This window comes from Schistocerca americana, chromosome 2, assembly GCF_021461395.2.
Source record: "Schistocerca americana isolate TAMUIC-IGC-003095 chromosome 2, iqSchAmer2.1, whole genome shotgun sequence".
NCBI lineage: Eukaryota > Metazoa > Arthropoda > Insecta > Orthoptera > Acrididae > Schistocerca > Schistocerca americana.
The window spans coordinates 206,512,161-206,530,690 of NC_060120.1; the positions used below are offsets into that span (position 1 = coordinate 206,512,161).

Below are 18,530 nucleotides of genomic sequence, written 5' to 3' on the forward strand. Positions count from 1 at the left end.
TCATAATTTTATAATTTATCTTCCTTTTTCATTATTTTTATTTGCTTATAAGACTGGCATATAACTTGAGGAATAGCAATGCCTTTAAAAATTGTCACATGTAATTTACATACCAACTTCATAAACAATATTTCATATATATGGACAACTACTTCGAATTGTATCTGTGCAGCATGTAGTATACATGTCAGCTATAGATTATTGCAGCTTACACATTGAAAATCGTTTCAATAAAGACATGTTGCTGCTCAATAATACATCGTCTGACGCGCCATTCCACTTTCACAACAACTTCGTTGGAGAGAAGGCTGCTGCCACATCTTTAAACTGGCGTTTGTCCTCACCATGGCAACCACTAGTTCGACTATCGACTTTACAACAACTATCAGTGGAAAGAAGCCTGCTGCCTCATCTTTGCAACGGCATCAAACTTCACCATGGCAACCAGTGGTTCCAAATGGTTCACTAACAGGCCTTGAGAGGGCAACCCATGTACAGCCAAACCGAAGTTCATTTTTCCTACATAGATAAATATTTTTAACGCTCCTTAATTGACAATAGCTGTTTAATAAGCTAATTTTAGTGTGTATTTATTTTTAGTTCTTGACAATGCTCTTTTAACTAAGAAATTTTAAATTGTAATTCGACTTATAACTCAGTGGTTAGTAATGACATCATGCAGTCTGAAGTCAGTGGAACCTCCATTATGTATAGTAAGACGTGCACTGGTTTCTCCAGTATTGATTCTCCAACAGAAAGAGGATCCTGCTCAATAGTAATTCATCTTTTTATAGCTTTATAACTTTATGTATCTTCTTTAATGTATGTAGCCCTCTAATTAAAGCTTTGTATACAACCTGTAGGTCTGAAGATGACTACAGTTGTGGTCGAAACCGGTTACCTTCATAAATAAATCGTGATCAATAGTAAATATCAAAGAATGTGCGATTCTAGATAAAATGTTATTTCTTTCCTTTACAGTCACAAAATGAAACAGTTTTGTTACATTATTATTGGATTTTCCATCATACGTTGGATAATACGATTCTGATTCATCTGGATTATCTATAACAGTTCTTAAGTTCACCAAAATTTGTGCATAGTTTGGATGAAGTCATCAATATTTATTTCAATCTCTGTACCCTCGTTGGGTACATTTAAATTGTGTTTACTTTTCTCATTTGCAAGGAATGATTTTTTTGATTTCCCGCCACTTTCAAGTTAAAAAAAGTGACCTAGGAAGTGTGTTCGTATTCCCAGGTCCACCATCTTTGATCGCCATCTTGAATTCTGATGTCATGTCAAATATCACATTATATCCTAAGTGATAGTTCTTTCGATAATAAGCGAAATTGTGAGATTACATGACATATACACACATACTTTGCAAGAAACTGCACAAAGCATGGCGAAGGATAGGTAGTGTTGTAGCACACGTTACGGGTTCTCTGCCACACGAAAAGATTTCCCGAGTAGCGATGAGTCGGCAGCGTCTGACTGAAGCGAACATGACGCCCTTGGTAGTAGAGGGGGCGTGGCACAGTCGCTTAAAGCTGTCACTGCAGAAGACTCACCTCGCGATGGACAGGTATAGGTAAAGACGTGGAAATGTCAGACTTACGCGTGGCTGGTGCGTCCATGTACTGGTCATCTGATTACGTGCGTTACTTGTATTCGAAACGATTTACTTTTGTGTTTGTGTTGCTGTACCATAAAAGGTCAGACAAGCATAATATATCCCCTTAAAGAGCTCGAAACGCTGAATATTTCATTATAATTCTATCAGTAGCATATAAAATTAACAGAGATTCGTTGAGGCGAAGAAAATGGTAACGCATAAATCTTGTAAAGCTTGTTAACGAAACATGATAAAATAAAAATCAAGGAATCAGATGCATTAGTTACAAGAAGTCTGTGCTAGCAGAAAAGGACGTAATTTGCCATTGGAATGATACGCCTCTTGGTTTCCGAGTAGTAATTTTAGGCAGTTTCAATAATTTAGTGATACTGTGCAGTCATTCTATTTGTTATCATTTATGGGAGAACTTTCGTGTAAACTGATGTCTATCTCAGAGTAGCCTACGACGCCGCCAAACCGCAACGCATCTCTGTTCACCGGGTTATCGTCAGTCTAACACCTGCGGTCAGGCTCGTTCCCGCCGTATCTTGCTCAATCCATAGAGGGTCTCCCAGTAAGCAGCTAGAGGGCGCAGAACAGGCGTCACTCCAGACACGTATCTCTAGCTGCATTCGCTGCAGCTTCGCAAGCCAATTGGGAAATTAAAACCTTCCGCTGCGCGAGTACTTCTCCCAGCACGGAGCCGGCTAGAGCCAGTTCTGTCTTCGCCAGCCAGCGACTCAAGTACCACCACTATTTGGACACAGCCTCAGATGGGACGTCGCCCGCGACCTGCGCTCTGAGCCTTTGTGTTCCGCGCCGTGGACAAGTCGTACTGCCCGTGAGATACAACTTTGCATACGTACTTTGTTTTGAAGACAGACTTTTCATTGCTCACGAGAGCGTAATCTAAGCTATCAATAATCTATTCCGGTTTAGTTTAAGAACAGTTATTTGTGATGAAACTTTCCTTCACAATACTAGGAAGAATCGCTGGAAAACGTTTATTTTCTTCTGTTGCGCTGCTTCAGAAACAGTGACTGTTTGTGTTGGAAGTTTACTTGTTCAAATAAACGAAGTTAAATTATGTCTACTTGTGATAGTGTGGAAATATCCCGAGTGAGAAACACTTCATTCACATCTTATTGTAACATCTTGAATTAATCAGCACAAAAGCGCGCATTAGAATTTAACTAACCTTAGCGATATACGGGGGGAGGGGGGAGGGGGGGGCAATTATTGAACTACATGAAATAAAATCGTCATAGCTTCTCTGAATGGTTTGCGTTAGGAAGTTCAAACTGCGTAGCATGATGGGAATTAGCATGCGCATTGTTGTTTGGCTTAGCAATGAAGCCCACCTTCATTTGGATGGGTTCGTCAGTAACCAAAACAAACGCACTGGGGGGACTGATAATCCGATTTTCGCGATCGAGAAGTCTCTTCGCTCTCAGCACGTGACTCTGTGGTGGGCAATGTCCGGTCACGGATTGTCGGTTCGATATTCGTTGATGGTTGATGCCACGGTGACTACCGAACGGCACGTGACGGTTTTGGAAGATGGTTCCATCTCCATTATACAAAGTGACCCTCATTTCGACAAGATATGGTTCGTGAGAGACGGAGCTCGACCCCATCGAAACAAGAGAGTGTTTGATGTTCTGGAAGAGCACTTTGGGGACACAAATTATGGCTCTCAGGTACTCAGAAGCCACTGAATGGGCCTCAACTGGCCGCCATATTCTCTGGATCGGAACACATGCGACACCTTTCTGTGGGGCTATGTTAATGACACGTTTACAGCAATAACCCCAAAACCATCTCTGAGCTGCAAACAGCCATTCAGGAGGTCATCGACAGCATCGCTGTTCCGACACTTCAGCGGGTCATGCAGAATTTCCTTATTCGTCTGCGCCACATCATCGCCAGTGATGGCTGCAATATCGAACATGTCGTAATCTAAATCCGAATATTTGTAGTGATGTTCATATGTTGAATAAGTTGTGTGCACGCCGTAGTTTGTACCTAATTTACGTTTTATTCAAATAGTTCTATAATTCTCACACTGTAGAAATCGTAATGATATACTAGTGCAGATTCGGCTGCTAAGAACTGGTTATTTTGGAAAGTCTCGGCAGATTATGTCTAAAGCCCCTTTTACGTGAACGATTTTGTTGTCTCCATTGACTACTCGTGACAAGTGAGTCTACTGCAGGACCTCTGGCGTTGTACTAGTGTAACAAGTCTCGTCTGTCACCAGTGGTTGCTCTTGATGACACCTCAGCGCCAAAAGTGCTTGCGCTGTGAGAGCTGTCTGCTCAGCAGTTTGGCTCTCGAAGTGAGGTTATGAAGAGCAATCCGTTTTACTAAAGTAAAATCTACATATTGTAATAGAATTGAGAAAAAGCAATGATGATAAAGTTTATTATTAATGATCAAGGCGAAATTCATAGCAGATGTTCTGGACATAGGACGTATGCTGAATTCTCCACTCTCTGGAGAAATGAAGGAATAGGCAAATTGTCACCCAAACACTTCGAAACATCTGCTTTTATTTCCTCAAAAAATACACGCAACAACAAATGTTGTGCATCGCCCTTTTATTTGGAAATTCACTTGACAGAAAACAAAAATAGGCTTCAATCATGCGATTGTTTTCATTTGGGATGTGTTCAGATCACCAAATCAAACACACAGACATTTGTGTAAGGACAAAATCCTCTGCTTCCCACTGGAGGTTTTTCACAGCATTCCTGGGCAAACGTTAATATGTTCAGACTTTAAACCTTCGCTTATGTATCTTCGATGAGATTATCAAGCCAGCCCTGGTCCAGTTTGTCCCACTCTCCAGTGACGATTCTGCGTAAGTTGCAGAGTATATGGTCGTTGTCGATGTGCGATTGGTATCACAGTATCGATGATGAACAGGTGCTCAAGGCTCATTAAGCATGAATTTTACAGTCAATGTTTACTGGGCATTGTTGCTTCGAATGATCGTTCCTGTCATACTCCTCAATACTGATCACTGGTCCCGGGATACCCGCTAGGTTTGTGGCTTGAGTTCAGTCGAGAATCGTATTTGCGAGGATGTGCTGAGCTTGAATGACTCCGAACTTTTTTAATCCGAAAACTCGCAAAACTTTTTAAATTAAACAAGCTTTATTAATATCTACTTCATTATTTTTCATGTCTATAGACTTATTTCTCAACGCAGTCACCTTGGTGACGAAGACATTCCCCCAACTAGAGGCCGGTTTATTGATCAGCCATTGTAGAATATTTGACTTTCTGACGGAACCAAAACCTTACCTCTAATTACACTGCTTCATCGCTATTAAAGCGAAGTCTTCTAAGCTGTTCTTTAAGATTTGGAAAGAGATTGTGCTCTGTCACTCACAATTAGGTTGTTGTTATTGTGGCGTTCTGTCCGAAGACTGGTTTGATGCAGCTCTCCATGCTATTCTATACTGTGCAAGTCTCTTCATACCCAAATAAATACTGCAGGCTACATGGTTCTGAATCTACTTACTGTATTCATCTCTTGGTCTCCTTCGACGATTTTTACTCCCTTCATTAAGAGCACGAACACCCCAGCGTCGGATATTAGTGATGTCGATACAATCATCACCACACATTGCTTTCATTTTTCTATGAATTTCAATTGGATGCACGTTGTCTGCGGTTAGACACTCCATTACAACACATTGTTTCTTATGCACCGACATAGTTGCAGTACATACCGCTATTTTACACGCTACAATTCGAAACCATCTTACGTCAGTCGACTGAGAAATAAGCCAGACCTTTAGTACCTCTACCAGTATAGAGAACAGAATTAAAAAGTCGGAGGCATTGCTTTTCTACAAGCCCTCGTATCTGTCGAACAGTGACTTACCTGGCGCATCAGCGCTCACAAGTTAGAAATTTTACATTGTTACCTACGTTGTATGGAGGTACACGAGACGATCTATGGACTTTCACATTTCCTTTTAAGCACATCTGGTGCACGATTTTGCTTTAAATACCAGTTGAGGCGGACAAAAGGAACTAGGAAAAGTGTTTATGGAATCTGTTGAAATAAATTTTTTAAATTTATTGCAAACTCTTTGCATTGGCCAAAAAATTTATTGTAACTTATTTGTTTGTGCAGCTCGAGGGAACTGCGATCATGTGAATTATCAATTGAACAAGATCCGGCTGATGCAATCAGACACCTAGACAACGTAGAGCCATAGACAGTAGTGTGATTGCATTCCAGTTCAGCCATATTCCAAGGGATAGTGCAGTATAATTTATTGTTATCAGCTTGGCCGGTAATACCGCATCTTCCGGTTCTTATCGTACATGAAATACGGGAAGACTGAGTGCTCGGATGCCTCTCTCTGCCCTATGATTAGCCCTGTTCATTAACCATGGGACACTAGAAGACTCCTGTTGATGATCGCAGCAGGGGGTCGAAACGTCGAGTACTCGAGAACGTTGAACAACTCTGAGAATCTTAAAGTCAATCGTAATGGGTACGACAGTCCTCAGATTTATAAAAGAAAATTCTCCCTGGCTAGTAACTTTAGTTTCGTTTGAGGAAAAGGCAGAATGCAGTGGTGGTCAACATGGTCCCTCCCACCCACAAGTGGGCGTTTCATCTTTCGTGGTGGGTGGTAGCCGGTAGGGATTTTGAACCTTTTATTATGCTTTAAAGAAAAATTTTGACAATAAGGGACTGACTATTGTATGTTTTAACTTGATGTAGCTCGGCTTTTTAAATTTTCTAAAGTAAACTTATCCCTACTTCATAAATCATATTTACTGTGTAATCGGTGGACGGTTAGAAAATTTTACAACTAACACAGAAACGAAAGTGGGTGGCAGGCTAAACAAGTTGACTTCTCCTGAGGTAGGGCATTTTTAGTATTATTAACCATAATTTCCCAAGTATTTCTAAGATTTAGGAGAATAATCGGGTAGACCTAAGGGTTAGCTGCATGTACCGCGCCCAACGCGAGTCTTTCGCCATTTCTTCAAACGCTGTGTAAAACACCATGTTAGCTATTATGCTGAAGACAGCCTCTCCTCCAGGCACCAAAAGCTTTTGAATGTTCTGGACAGCACCCCTGTGAAAATATTAATGTCTTAGGAGGCGTTGCCCCAGTGGAGGACACATAAGACTTTCTGGTTTTTTGTAAGAATCAAATGAACGAATTACAACAAAACTATTTTGTGATGAAAATGTACAACAATAATACTAAAAACCCACACAAAATAAGGTGATTTTAATTTCACATTATGCAAACGAAGTTAAATTAACAGGCTTGAACTTGCTGTTCACAACGCCGAACACATTATGAGAACGATAACATTGTAAATGTGAGCACAAATATGAAATTACATGTAACGGTAAATTCAGTGTCGTTATAGGTCTTCAACGTAATCAATCCTTGCTCTCTGTTCATATCTTGTGCTATTTGAAAACCAGCAGATTGAGCACACCTTGGTGAAAATTCAGAATGGCACTTCATTAATTCCATAAAAAAATTACTGACTACAGCTTTTTTGTTCCTGTGGCTTCAAATGTTGCATTAAATTATAGACTAATTGTAAAATTACTACCTTTTAGGGGCAAAGAACAGTTTTTCTAAAAATTTAAGATGTCTATCCTCCAACCGATTAATGAAAGAGTTTTTAAATTTATCTTACGAATATACCATTGTTGTCCATAGCCCGATATTAAAGCAACATGTTCTTCTAACGGACTCTTAGGGACAGGGAAGGACCCTTCTGCTTAATTTTGCAGCTAAGGCGCTATCGACGGCATTTTTTTTACTATCACTGCATCCCATTGTGATTTCTTTGAAATTCTCATTCTGGCACGATGAAAGGGATACGTTTTCGCGTCCAATAACTTTCCTAATATTATTTCATAACGACCATGTTGTCTTCACTTTCTTCTGCTATATCACAATGCTCGAATAGATGCCGATACTGTGGACGGCGGGGGGAGGTGGGGGAGAATCCACAACGGGATATGCCGTTTTGTTTTTAATGAAACCAGCAGCTTCTCCCCTGTGCCCATCTATATTGTCCTTTCCTTCTTTTTCCGTTGAGTTGAAAGCGTGAATGAGATTTTTTTCATGTCTCGTAGAGACCAGAGGGGTTTATTTCCTCCAAAGTAGTTTTACAGCTTCTAAATCTATACTACTCTGCCCGTAGTCTCTCGTTCAAAGATGCGTTGCAGAACAACCTGTAGCGAATCATGAACTTTCGTGGTTTTTTATGCATATCAAGAAGGAACATATTCAGTAAACAGTACGCCTTTGCAGCTTTTATTTTTCTTCCAGTTGACTTGTCGAACATGTGCCATGTCCTCTCCTGGTAAAAAAAAAAAATGTCGGTTCTAACGGGAGACCAGAGGTGTGCTACATCCTTTAAAATTTGTCTTCATCTAAAAAGAGAAAAGAAAACATTTTTTAATGAGCGGACGCTAAAAGTTTTCAAAAAGGGGCTGGATTGGCAATAAAATATCGTCACTTCTAACACGTCGCGGCAGTACGCAAGTTACTATGTGGAAAGTATAAGGTGGCAGTGTCTTTCCGGTGTGAGTTAGGCCAGCTCGGTGAAGGGCAAAGCAAAACACCACCCGAGAAGGCAAAGGAACGCTCTATTTCTTTTAGAATACCATATCTGGGTGCAGTACGCGAAAAAAATACAGTCATACGAGATGTAAAACGTTATTTCAGCGTGTTTTACATTTTCGGATACAAGCAGTAAACCCAGGCAAAAAACTTTGGTAAACAAATACACTCCTGGAAATGTAAAAAAGAACACATTGACACTGGTGTGTCAGACCCACCATACTTGCTCCGGACACTGCGAGAGGGCTGTACAAGCAATGATCACACGCACGGCACAGCGGACACACCAGGAACCGCGGTGTTGGCCGTCGAATGGCGCTAGCTGCGCAGCATTTGTGCACCGCCGCCGTCAGTGTCAGCCAGTTTGCCGTGGCATACGGAGCTCCATCGCAGTCTTTAACACTGGTAGCATGCCGCGACAGCGTGGACGTGAACCGTATGTGCAGTTGACGGACTTTGAGCGAGGGTGTATAGTGGGCATGCGGGAGGCCGGGTGGACGTACCGCCTAATTGCTCAACACGTGGGGCGTGAGGTCTCCACAGTACATCGATGTTGTCGCCAGTGGTCGGCGGAAGGTGCACGTGCCCGTCGACCTGGGACCGGACCGCAGCGACGCACGGATGCACGCCAAGACCGTAGGATCCTACGCAGTGCCGTAGGGGACCGCACCGCCACTTCCCAGCAAATTAGGGACACTGTTGCTCCTGGGGTATCGGCGAGGACCATTCGCAACCGTCTCCATGAAGCTGGGCTACGGTCCCGCACACCGTTAGGCCGTCTTCCGCTCACGCCCCAACATCGTGCAGCCCGCCTCCAGTGGTGTCGCGACAGGCGTGAATGGAGGGACGAATGGAGACGTGTCGTCTTCAGCGATGAGAGTCGCTTCTGCCTTGGTGCCAATGATGGTCGTATGCGTGTTTGGCGCCATGCAGGTGAGCGCCACAATCAGGACTGCATACGACCTAGGCACACAGGGCCAACACCGGGCATCATGGTGTGGGGAGCGATCTCCTACACTGGCCGTACATCACTGGTGATCGTCGAGGGGACACTGAATAGTGCACGGTACATCCAAACCGTCATCGAACCCATCGTTCTACCATTCCTAGACCGGCAAGGGAACTTGCTGTTCCAACAGGACAATGCACGTCCGCATGTATCCCGTGCCACCCAACGTGCTCTAGAAGGTGTAAGTCAACTACCCTGGCCAGCAAGGTCGCCGGATCTGTCCCCCATTGAGCATGTTTGGGACTGGATGAAGCGTCGTCTCACGCGGTCTGCACGTCCAGCACGAACGCTGGTCCAACTGAGGCGCCAGGTGGAAATGGCATGGCAAGCCGTTCCACAGGACTACATCCAGCATCTCTACGATCGTCTCCATGGGAGAATAGCAGCCTGCATTGCTGCGAAAGGTGGATATACACTGTACTAGTGCCGACATTGTGCATGCTCTGTTGCCTGTGTCTATGTGCCTGTGGTTCTGTCAGTGTGATCATGTGATGTATCTGACCCCAGGAATGTGTCAATAAAGTTTCTCCTTCCTGGGACAATGAATTCACGGTGTTCTTATTTCTATTTCCAGGAGTGTATAATGAAGCGGCTGGATACTGTTTTACATGCAATGATTGCCGTAAGAAATATATAGGACAAACCGGTAGGTCATTTCAAATAAGATTTCAGGAACACCTTATCTTAAATAACCCACGAGTTAAATTGACAGCGCACTTAGCGAAGAGGGACACAGCATCACAAGCCCTTCAGAAAATTTAAAAATATTCCATAAGAAAGAAAAAGGCCACATTTTGAATATGTTAGAGAGAGTAAACGAAAACGCACAATTCACGTTGAATAACCAATTGAAATTAAGGCACCACATCATTCTGCCTAATTTTGATTGTTTGTATGATTTAGTTTTAGAACGTAATAAAATTCTGTATTATTCTCGTGTGTAAAGGCATCGACCCAGCGCTCCTAGTCATGAGTACATGACGTCACACTGCCCACATCGAGGCCCACGAGAAAGACAGGCCGCAACGCCTACGTCACGAAGGAAGGCCTGAACTCGCTCGCTCGCTCAGCTCAGCAGACAAAATGCGTTCCTAGACCTGTTAACTTGCAGCTTGGTGTGAACACACTAATGAGAATTGCATCTTCTACTGGAATTTGCTATTATGTAGTCCTACTGATGAACAGTACTACAACAAAATGTAATTTAAGACTAATACTTGATATAAGTGCGTATCGCATTTAGTCTCTTCTGCTCAACAGTCCTCATTTCATACAAGAAGTGGTTCCTTATGCAACTGATAATCATTTTGGCATGATTTTAATTTCATTGTACCCCAGTACAGCCGTAGTGGACTTCCTATCATTGTAGGACTAATAACAGTAATAATCCATAACAGCGGATTCCAGCAAAAGATGCAATTCTCGTTTGTATGTACACATTTAGTTACGAGTTAAAAGACGTATAAACGTAGTTTTCGTCTGCTGAGTTGAGCGAGCGAGCGAGCGCAGGCCTACATTCGTGACGTATGCGCCGCGGCCTGTCTTTCTTGTGGGCCTCGGTCCACATGGATAGCCTCCGTTCCGGCAGCCAGCTAGTCTCTCCTTGTCGGTCATGCAGGGCGCTTTTGCTTTATCCTACACCGACCTGCCTTTCTGTCACACTGGTAAGACACTGTCACCTGACACTTTCCACACAGTAATCTGCGTAGTGTCGTGACTACTCATGATAGTAGTGACAATTTTTTTAACGCTAAACCGTCCCTTTTTTAAAAACTTTTAGCGTCCACTCACTATAAAATATTTTCTTTCGTCTTTTTTGATGCAGGCAAATTTTAAGAAATGAAGGTACGCCATATGACGAAATTCACTGAATAGTAAATCCTTACTAGGAGCGACCGGTATGCCTGCAATCTTTTTAAGTTGTGACTATATTTTTGACATTCCTTTACTAATTTTAACATCCACATTATATGGTGACGCTGTACTTTGCTTTTTACCGCGTATGTTGCACCTGACGATGAGGCTTTAGGCAGAGAAACCCATTGTGCTTCAATGAAAATCAATTTAACCAACTGTTAGCGGACTTCTGCCTAACGTCATGCCTTTCAAAAGCTGAGGTTGGCCTGAATATAAAATAGTTTATTTCTATTTTAAACAGTGTTCCTTACCCTTTGACGTGCCCTCGTAGTTGCATGGTGCTCTGTGACTTCGTTTTAATACACAACACATTCTTCTGCCAGTCTGACAACAAGCCTTACATAATCTAGTTTTGTCCGTACCATAATATATACATATCGATAAACTTAAAATATTATTGGGGAAAATGTATGACTGATTGTTATGGTATTTCTTACTCGTGGAAGTACCACAACAGCAATCATTAGCTGGAGTGATCAAGTGTAGCCCCCTTGCATTACAATCGGAGAAATAAGGCAGGCCAGCTGTTGTACGGTATTGGATAAGGCGACAAACTGAGCACACACCTGTTGTCGGGCACCCAATGCAGCAGCAGCAAACAGAACACCTTGCCGAAGGGCGCGTACTGCCACACGGCGGAGTTCTCCAGGTCGGGCTGAACCACGTCCAGCTGCTCGTACGTGATGGTGCCTGGCAGCGCGTTGTGCTGCCTGCAGAACTCCAGCATCTTTGTGCTGATGTCGCAGGCCACCAGCTTCGTACCCGGTGGCAGCCGCGGGGCTAAAACCTGCCAGTACAGAAATATACTTTCTGATTTGCTCTTCTAAGCTACGCAGCATGTAAAATAATCAGTGCTTCAGTTTCTCTGAAGAGACAAAGCGATCCTCAGGTATTGCAGATCATTGATACAACCGTGCTGTGCAATTTCCAGACATGTCGAATATTGAGAGAAGAGGAGGGTGATGAAAGAGGCCACAGTTGTCGAATGGAGAGCACGGTGCAGATTACAGAGCGTCCAGTCCGTGTGTCGTGGTCTGGTACATGGGGGCGGCTCGCCGCGCTGTCCGCGGAACATAGCTCACCGCGCCAGCTAAAGCCTGTACAGGGCGGTCGGGAACGGCCTGAAAAGCTTGTAAGGATGTTGCAGGGTAGGTTACACTGGGAAATAATTATTAATCGTTTCTGATTTTGTTATTATTGAAGTTAGCTAGACAAATAGTTGAACTCGTGAATTCAAGCAGTGTACTGGAGAAGCTGTTGCCAAATATGTTCTTCCTTCGTTTCCTCAGACAGCACAAATGTAGCTTCTACTCACCAAGATTAAATTTATAACTTCCGGAAAAGGCACATTTTAGCTGGTGATGTGCATTTGAAGAAGAGGTAATTTACGGACTAACAGGTGTCTGTGCATTACCGCACTTTTGCCCGTGCAAGTGCTTCTATTGCTAATTAAATCGGACTTGCCGCAACGTATGAATTTTGTTCTCAACAATTATATCTCAGTACAACCTACTCTGCAACACCCCTACAAGCTTTTCAGACTGTTTATGACCACCCTGTAGAGCCTGCGTCAACTGGAAGGTAGTTCAGGCGGCGCACCATCAACCCGTGACTGTTTGAAAACCCGCCGGTACCGTGGAAACTCCATGGGTTGTTGCCGGCTCCTGTATACGTAGGGTGAGCTTGTCGGGTCCACGTCTTCAGCAAGCGTTCAACGCTGGTGTGAGGAACATCGGCTGCGTTTGAGCTGGATTCGTTTCCAGATTTGTGTGTCCTTGTGTCAGAACATTGTTCATAAACTGATGAAAACACAGTGTACTTACAGTTCGTTTCTTTTTAAGGTTCCTTACTTCAGTCGGTAAAAATCGAACCCCTGCTGGATTACTTTATTGTCAGTCCATCTGTCTCTCCAATTGTCAAAAATCCATTTTCTCGAACGAGTAAACGTATCAAGCTTAAATTTATGCCACATGCTAATATCTACTGTCCCTTGACGGAGTAAGAAAGTGAAGCTTCCAAGACAGTGAAGTCACGAGGTACGGCCATTTATGACATATTTTGACACTCGAAAGCTCACTCATCAAAACTATAGTTACTTCCCGTTCAGCTAGAATCATGAATTTTGGCATGAAGCAAGATTTCACAGTTTATGTAAATTTGTAATTGTATCACACGAAAAAATATGTTTTTGTCATTTGAAATCCGACTTCGGACTTGAAATTAAAACATTTTCGAACGGTTTGCAATTCCTGGGACTAATATTTTGTCAGTATCATTGTTGATAACAAGTTGGTAAGCAGTCGAGATTCTCTATTTCCGATATGAATGAACTGTCTGTATAAGTAATGAAGTTTGTATGGAACCCTCACAGCGCGAGACCTAAACGCACAGGCAAATGTTTCGTTATACTGGATGTTAAAAAAATTGTACCGTATATTGAAAGGTGGCAGTATGGACTAAAACAAGAAAACAGTCCAATATACATGCGCACTTAAATGTATACCTTAAGTGCTATGAGCATTTGTTCATATAGGCTCGTGTGAAACAAATTTTTAATACTGAACAAATGGTCACAGCTCTTAATATATACGTTTTAGAAGCCATGTTTACTGGATATTTTTGTCTTGTTTTGGACCACACTATCGCCTCTCAAAAAAAAACTCCGTCCGCACAGGCCTTGGAAGGCCCAAAGGTACCGACCGGCCGCCGTGTCATCGTCAGCCCACAGGCGTCACTGAATGAGGATATGGAGGGGCACGTGGTCAGCACACCGCTCTCAGGGCCGTAAGTCGGTTTACGAGACCGGCGCCGCTACTCCTCAATCAAGTAGCTCCTCACTTAGCCTCACGAGGGCTGATTGCACCCCGCTTGCCAACAGCGCTCGGCAGACGGGATGGTCACCCATCCAAGTGTTACCACAGCCCGAAAGCGCTTAACTTCGGTGATCTGACGGGAACCGGTGTTACCACTGCGACAAGGCCGTTGGCATCGCCTCTCAAATTATGGGATAATTTTTAACACCTTGCATAAATAGTCCATGCTTAATCGTGAGCATCGTGTTTTTTCTTGCTTTCCAAAAGGATATATCGATCTGTTAGGTATTACACAATGTAAAATTCAAGATAGAAAGTAACAGTACTGTGAAGAAGATAGTTGATACTCACTGTATAGTGGAGGTGCCGAATCGAAGATAGGCACAACAAAAAGACTGTCAGAAAATGAGCTTTCGGCCAACAGGGCCTTCAAAGAAAATAGTCGGTGATTATGATCACGTGTGTGTGAGTTGCGGTTGCCAGTGTGCGTGTGTGTCTGTGTGTGTGTGTTCGCGTTGTCTATTTTCGACGAAGGCCTTGTTAGCCGAAAGCTCACTTTCTGACAGTCTTTTTGTTGTGGCTGTCTGCAACTCACTATCTCCGCTATATGGTGACTAGCAACTATCCTTTTCTTGTTAATTATTATAGGTGCCAGAAATATGGTGCACCTGTATTGTACCAGGTAGTACTGTAAATCAGGAGATGAACAAGGATTATGCAAGTAGAATAGAAATCCTATAGCAAGTCTAAAATCTATTGTCGTACGTAGGACGTTATGTATAGCTTTCTTTACTAAAATTCATGAATGGGTGTGATAAATGTAAAGCCCTTGTTGCTGCTGGTGATGAGTTACCTGTGAGCGGGATGGACAGTGACATTATCTCATTTACTCAATATGTGCAGCGGCGCATTAAAGCTACCATTTACTGGTAGTCTGGCATATCAAATTGTTGTTGAAGGAGAAGATAGTGAAGTAGCTGTAACAGTGGCAGTGCACCACAGCCCACGGATAAGCAATTACACCGCGATTCGAATATGTTCGTACGTAGTAATGTACAATATTGCTTCGTCTTAAGGATTATCCACACCACAAATCGCTGCATCAAGAATTGCATGGCGCCGATTTCCATAACCGGGTAGTGGTTTGTAAATGGACACGTCAACAAATGCAATCGACCCCCATGTTATCTGCCGAGAAACTATTTTTCAGTGAGTCTACATTCACAAACCATGGTTGCCTTAACGGGGGTAATATGCATTACTGGAGTGAAGACAATCCCCACTGGTTACAACAAGTTGACCATCAGCGTCCTTGGTCGGTTAACATATCTTGTGGCGTCGTAGGAAACAAACTCATTAGTCCGTATCTTATCGACGGCACGTAGAAGGGGCACAAACAGGAACTACCGGTACAACTGTAAGACGTTGTACCCGACGTTCGACAACGTATGTGGTTTCAGCATGACAGTTCCCGGGGCATTATGCAATTGGAGCACCGGAGCTATTAAATCGTGTTTACACTAGTCGGTGGATCTGGAGAAGTGGCCCTGTTAGTTGTTCTGCTAGGTCGCCGGATTTGATGTCACTGGATTTCTTCCTTTGGGGATATGTAAAAGATGAAGTGCAGCAGCAAGAGGCAACAGGCCGTGAAGATATGGGCGACAGCATCGGAAACGGCGATGCTGCTATTCCCGCATCTATGCTTCTGTCCTGTGTACGGTCATTTGGAAAGTGGATCATTAAGTGTACTGGAGATGGTGATACTGCGTTTGAACACTTACTCGAAATGGAAAAGGAGAGTAGAGTTCGTCGCGAGCCATGGCCACAGTGCCGCGTCAAGTACTCCCCTGTTCGACGTGTCGAAGGAATACGACGAAGCGAATGGGGTTGCAATTAAAAGTTACGAAATACTGGCCTGGCCCAACTTCACAGCATGGGGGTGCGGTCCCAATGCCTTTCAAGGGCCACTGAGTATCATGTCATAAATTACGATGGGGTACCCATTTCTGTTCCTCTGATTACAGCGTCATCTGTGGCGAAAGGAAGGAAACGCTTCAGACAAAAGTATACAGATTTGGCCGTAGAATCGTAATCTACAATAAAAAACGGGGGTTCCCATTGAAGATTTCAAAGTTGCCCATACCAGCCACGCACGGGGTTGGGTGGCGGGTTGAGTTTGATATCATTGAGTGTCCCCCTCCGAGCAAGCAAATTGGAATTTGAACTTTTTTTGGTCCGAAATGTAGTTTCAAGATACTACAGTGTCTTCCGTTGAAATGAACACTCTGTGTACCTCCTTTTCTCGGTGGTCCTAGATAGCCAAGAGCGACGGTACTTTTCAGAATACATCGGAGTTGCTTAGTCGTCGATTGCTCTGATGGAGTAGTAACGTGACTGGAAGTGAAGAACCCACCTTACTGGCGACGTCAGCGGGCCCGCAGCCAATGTCGAGCACCGGCAGCGGCTGCCTCGGCCACGTGAGGACCGGCCACAGCTCGTCAACCTGTTTGGCGTTCAGCAGCGTGAGGGGAGCACACCCGAGGTTGTACAAGTCCGGCTTATCCATGCTGGTGTAGACTTCTTGTTCTTCCAAGCTGGTTAGAAGTCTGTACCGATCACAGCCAGGAACAAGATGCTGATGCCTGGAAGAAAAAAATTTTTAGAGAAATCCCCCTCCACATCGGATACAGTTTAATGGGAAGGTGGACGTTAACCGTTTGCCGTTAGAGACGGAATACTACTCAGTTTCTGGAAGAGGTTTTTAAACAAGGCCGAAGGAAACTGACTACTGCTTCCCAGCTATTTACGCGTTAATGAAATTTATCGTAAATAATATACCTCATTTTTCAAACCAACAGTTCGCACCATGGGAACAATCCTTAAGTATCTTTACAAAAATTTAAGGTCACCTACTCCGGTCCAGAAAGGTGTCCATTATTCAAAAGCACACATTAACAATATATTTCCAGCAGCCATAACGACTTTAGCTAGTAGTAAAGTTCAGTTTAAGAAGATCCTAAGGGGTTTATTGGTGACCCACTCCTTCTATTTCATTCCTGAATTTCTTACTAGAACCGTTTGGTGGACACTTTGTATATATTAGTAACATCAAATAACACGAGCTTTTCGTAAAATAAGACTTCTGTACATCTCCAGACCCGTAATGTGATCAGTATAAGTAAGTGTTGCGAACCGATTTTGTCTTTGGTGGTGCACGGTTAGAACAGCCTGAAAATTATAATATACACCACAGTGTACCGTACGAGTACGTTTACATGTTTCGTGACAAGTTGGTTACTAATAGCATACAGATTAGAATACGAGTTGCTGTTTCCCTTTTTCTGTGTATCTCAACGGCGCTGGGTTCATAATCATTTGCAAAACGTCGCTGGTGGATGAAACCGGTTTTAGCGTTCAAAAACATAGTTAAACTAATGCCGTGGTATGTTTCCAATTGGTTACAACATGCGGATACCATAGAAACTCATGTTAAAATGTAATCCTTAAATTCACATAATTTAACTTCCAATAGTCTTTTCCTGTGTTTTTGTATGATTTTTATACGATAACTTTAATCATGCTACCGTGCACGCCGTTGTGCTCTCTAGCAGATGTGCATTTGTCTCTATGTTAAATAGTAGCATCATAGACCGCACAGTAATTTTTATGACACTGTACATGTTTGTATTACATCTGACGAGTTACTCAGTGTAACGAAACTCTAATGCTATGCTCATTCACTTTCTTTTCTTTTTATAAGGTAAATATTCTAAGTACGTAGAAGTATTTGCGAACAATATTTTTTCTGTCTATTTTAAATATGAAAATCATGAGTTAGCATTCGAGACAGAGCATCTTTTTATGAATGTGCGATCAAGACAAATTTTATATTAAAAATCAAGATAAAGTACTCCAGAAACTTTGATCGTGTCAGGTTTCATAGAAATGTAGTTAACGTCCCTTCGAGGGTTCTAGTCTAAATGTCACCAAGTGTCTGGCCATTCGTTATCGGGTGGCGATGATGGGGGGAGGAGGGGGGGGGAGAACCTGCATCCGTAAGTGTCAGTTCTAAGTTGCTCCTACATAGACTAGTATCATTTGTGGTCGTTCCTTGTGACTGTCGGAAGATATCTTTTGCTTGTTTCTTTAATGGAAATTGAAAATAACTCGACGGGTAAAATGAACAGCGCAATTCACGCCAATGTGTACTGAGACCCACCATTTACTTTGGCAAATTTGTTACAGAAACACGATGGCACGTTAGCATTGCGTCCGCCAGAAGAAAATTAACATCTGCCTCTCACTTTTTTTTCATGTGGCGCTCACACGAGCTTCTAAGCGATGGTGAAGGATACCTGACAAGAAAATATGAAGATTAAACGCTACATAAAAACACGAAACCTAAGGGTAGGTGTTTTATCGCAACTTGGGGAGTTCTGATGCAGTACAATAGCTGTAAGAGAACACTATCATTAGGCTGGTGACAGAAATGCAAGCGACTACATATCTATGTAGCCAAGACGAACCCATTTCTGTTAATACTA

General features: G+C 43.0%; 1 protein-coding gene across 1 annotated transcript; it reads right to left on the minus strand.

Annotated features, from left to right (window-relative positions):
• Window positions 1–8,053: 8,053 nt before the first annotated feature.
• LOC124593886 lies at window positions 8,054–16,552 on the minus strand. The gene is made up of 3 exons (XM_047132233.1): window positions 16,400–16,552; window positions 11,740–11,960; window positions 8,054–8,057 (listed from the first exon to the last, which is right to left on the minus strand). Exons 1-3 carry the CDS (start codon window positions 16,550–16,552, stop codon window positions 8,054–8,056), a joined length of 378 nt encoding a protein of 125 aa, XP_046988189.1.
• Window positions 16,553–18,530: the final 1,978 nt, after the last annotated feature.

Coding starts and splice junctions, on each gene's coding strand:
- LOC124593886 (XM_047132233.1), bottom strand. CDS start 16,552: ATGGATAAGCCGGACTTGTACAACCTCGGGTGTGCTCCCCTCACGCTG. Junction 11,961..16,399: donor CCGCTGACGTCGCCAGTAAG/GTGGGTTCTTCA, acceptor CTGTACTGGCAG/GTTTTAGCCCCGCGGCTGCC.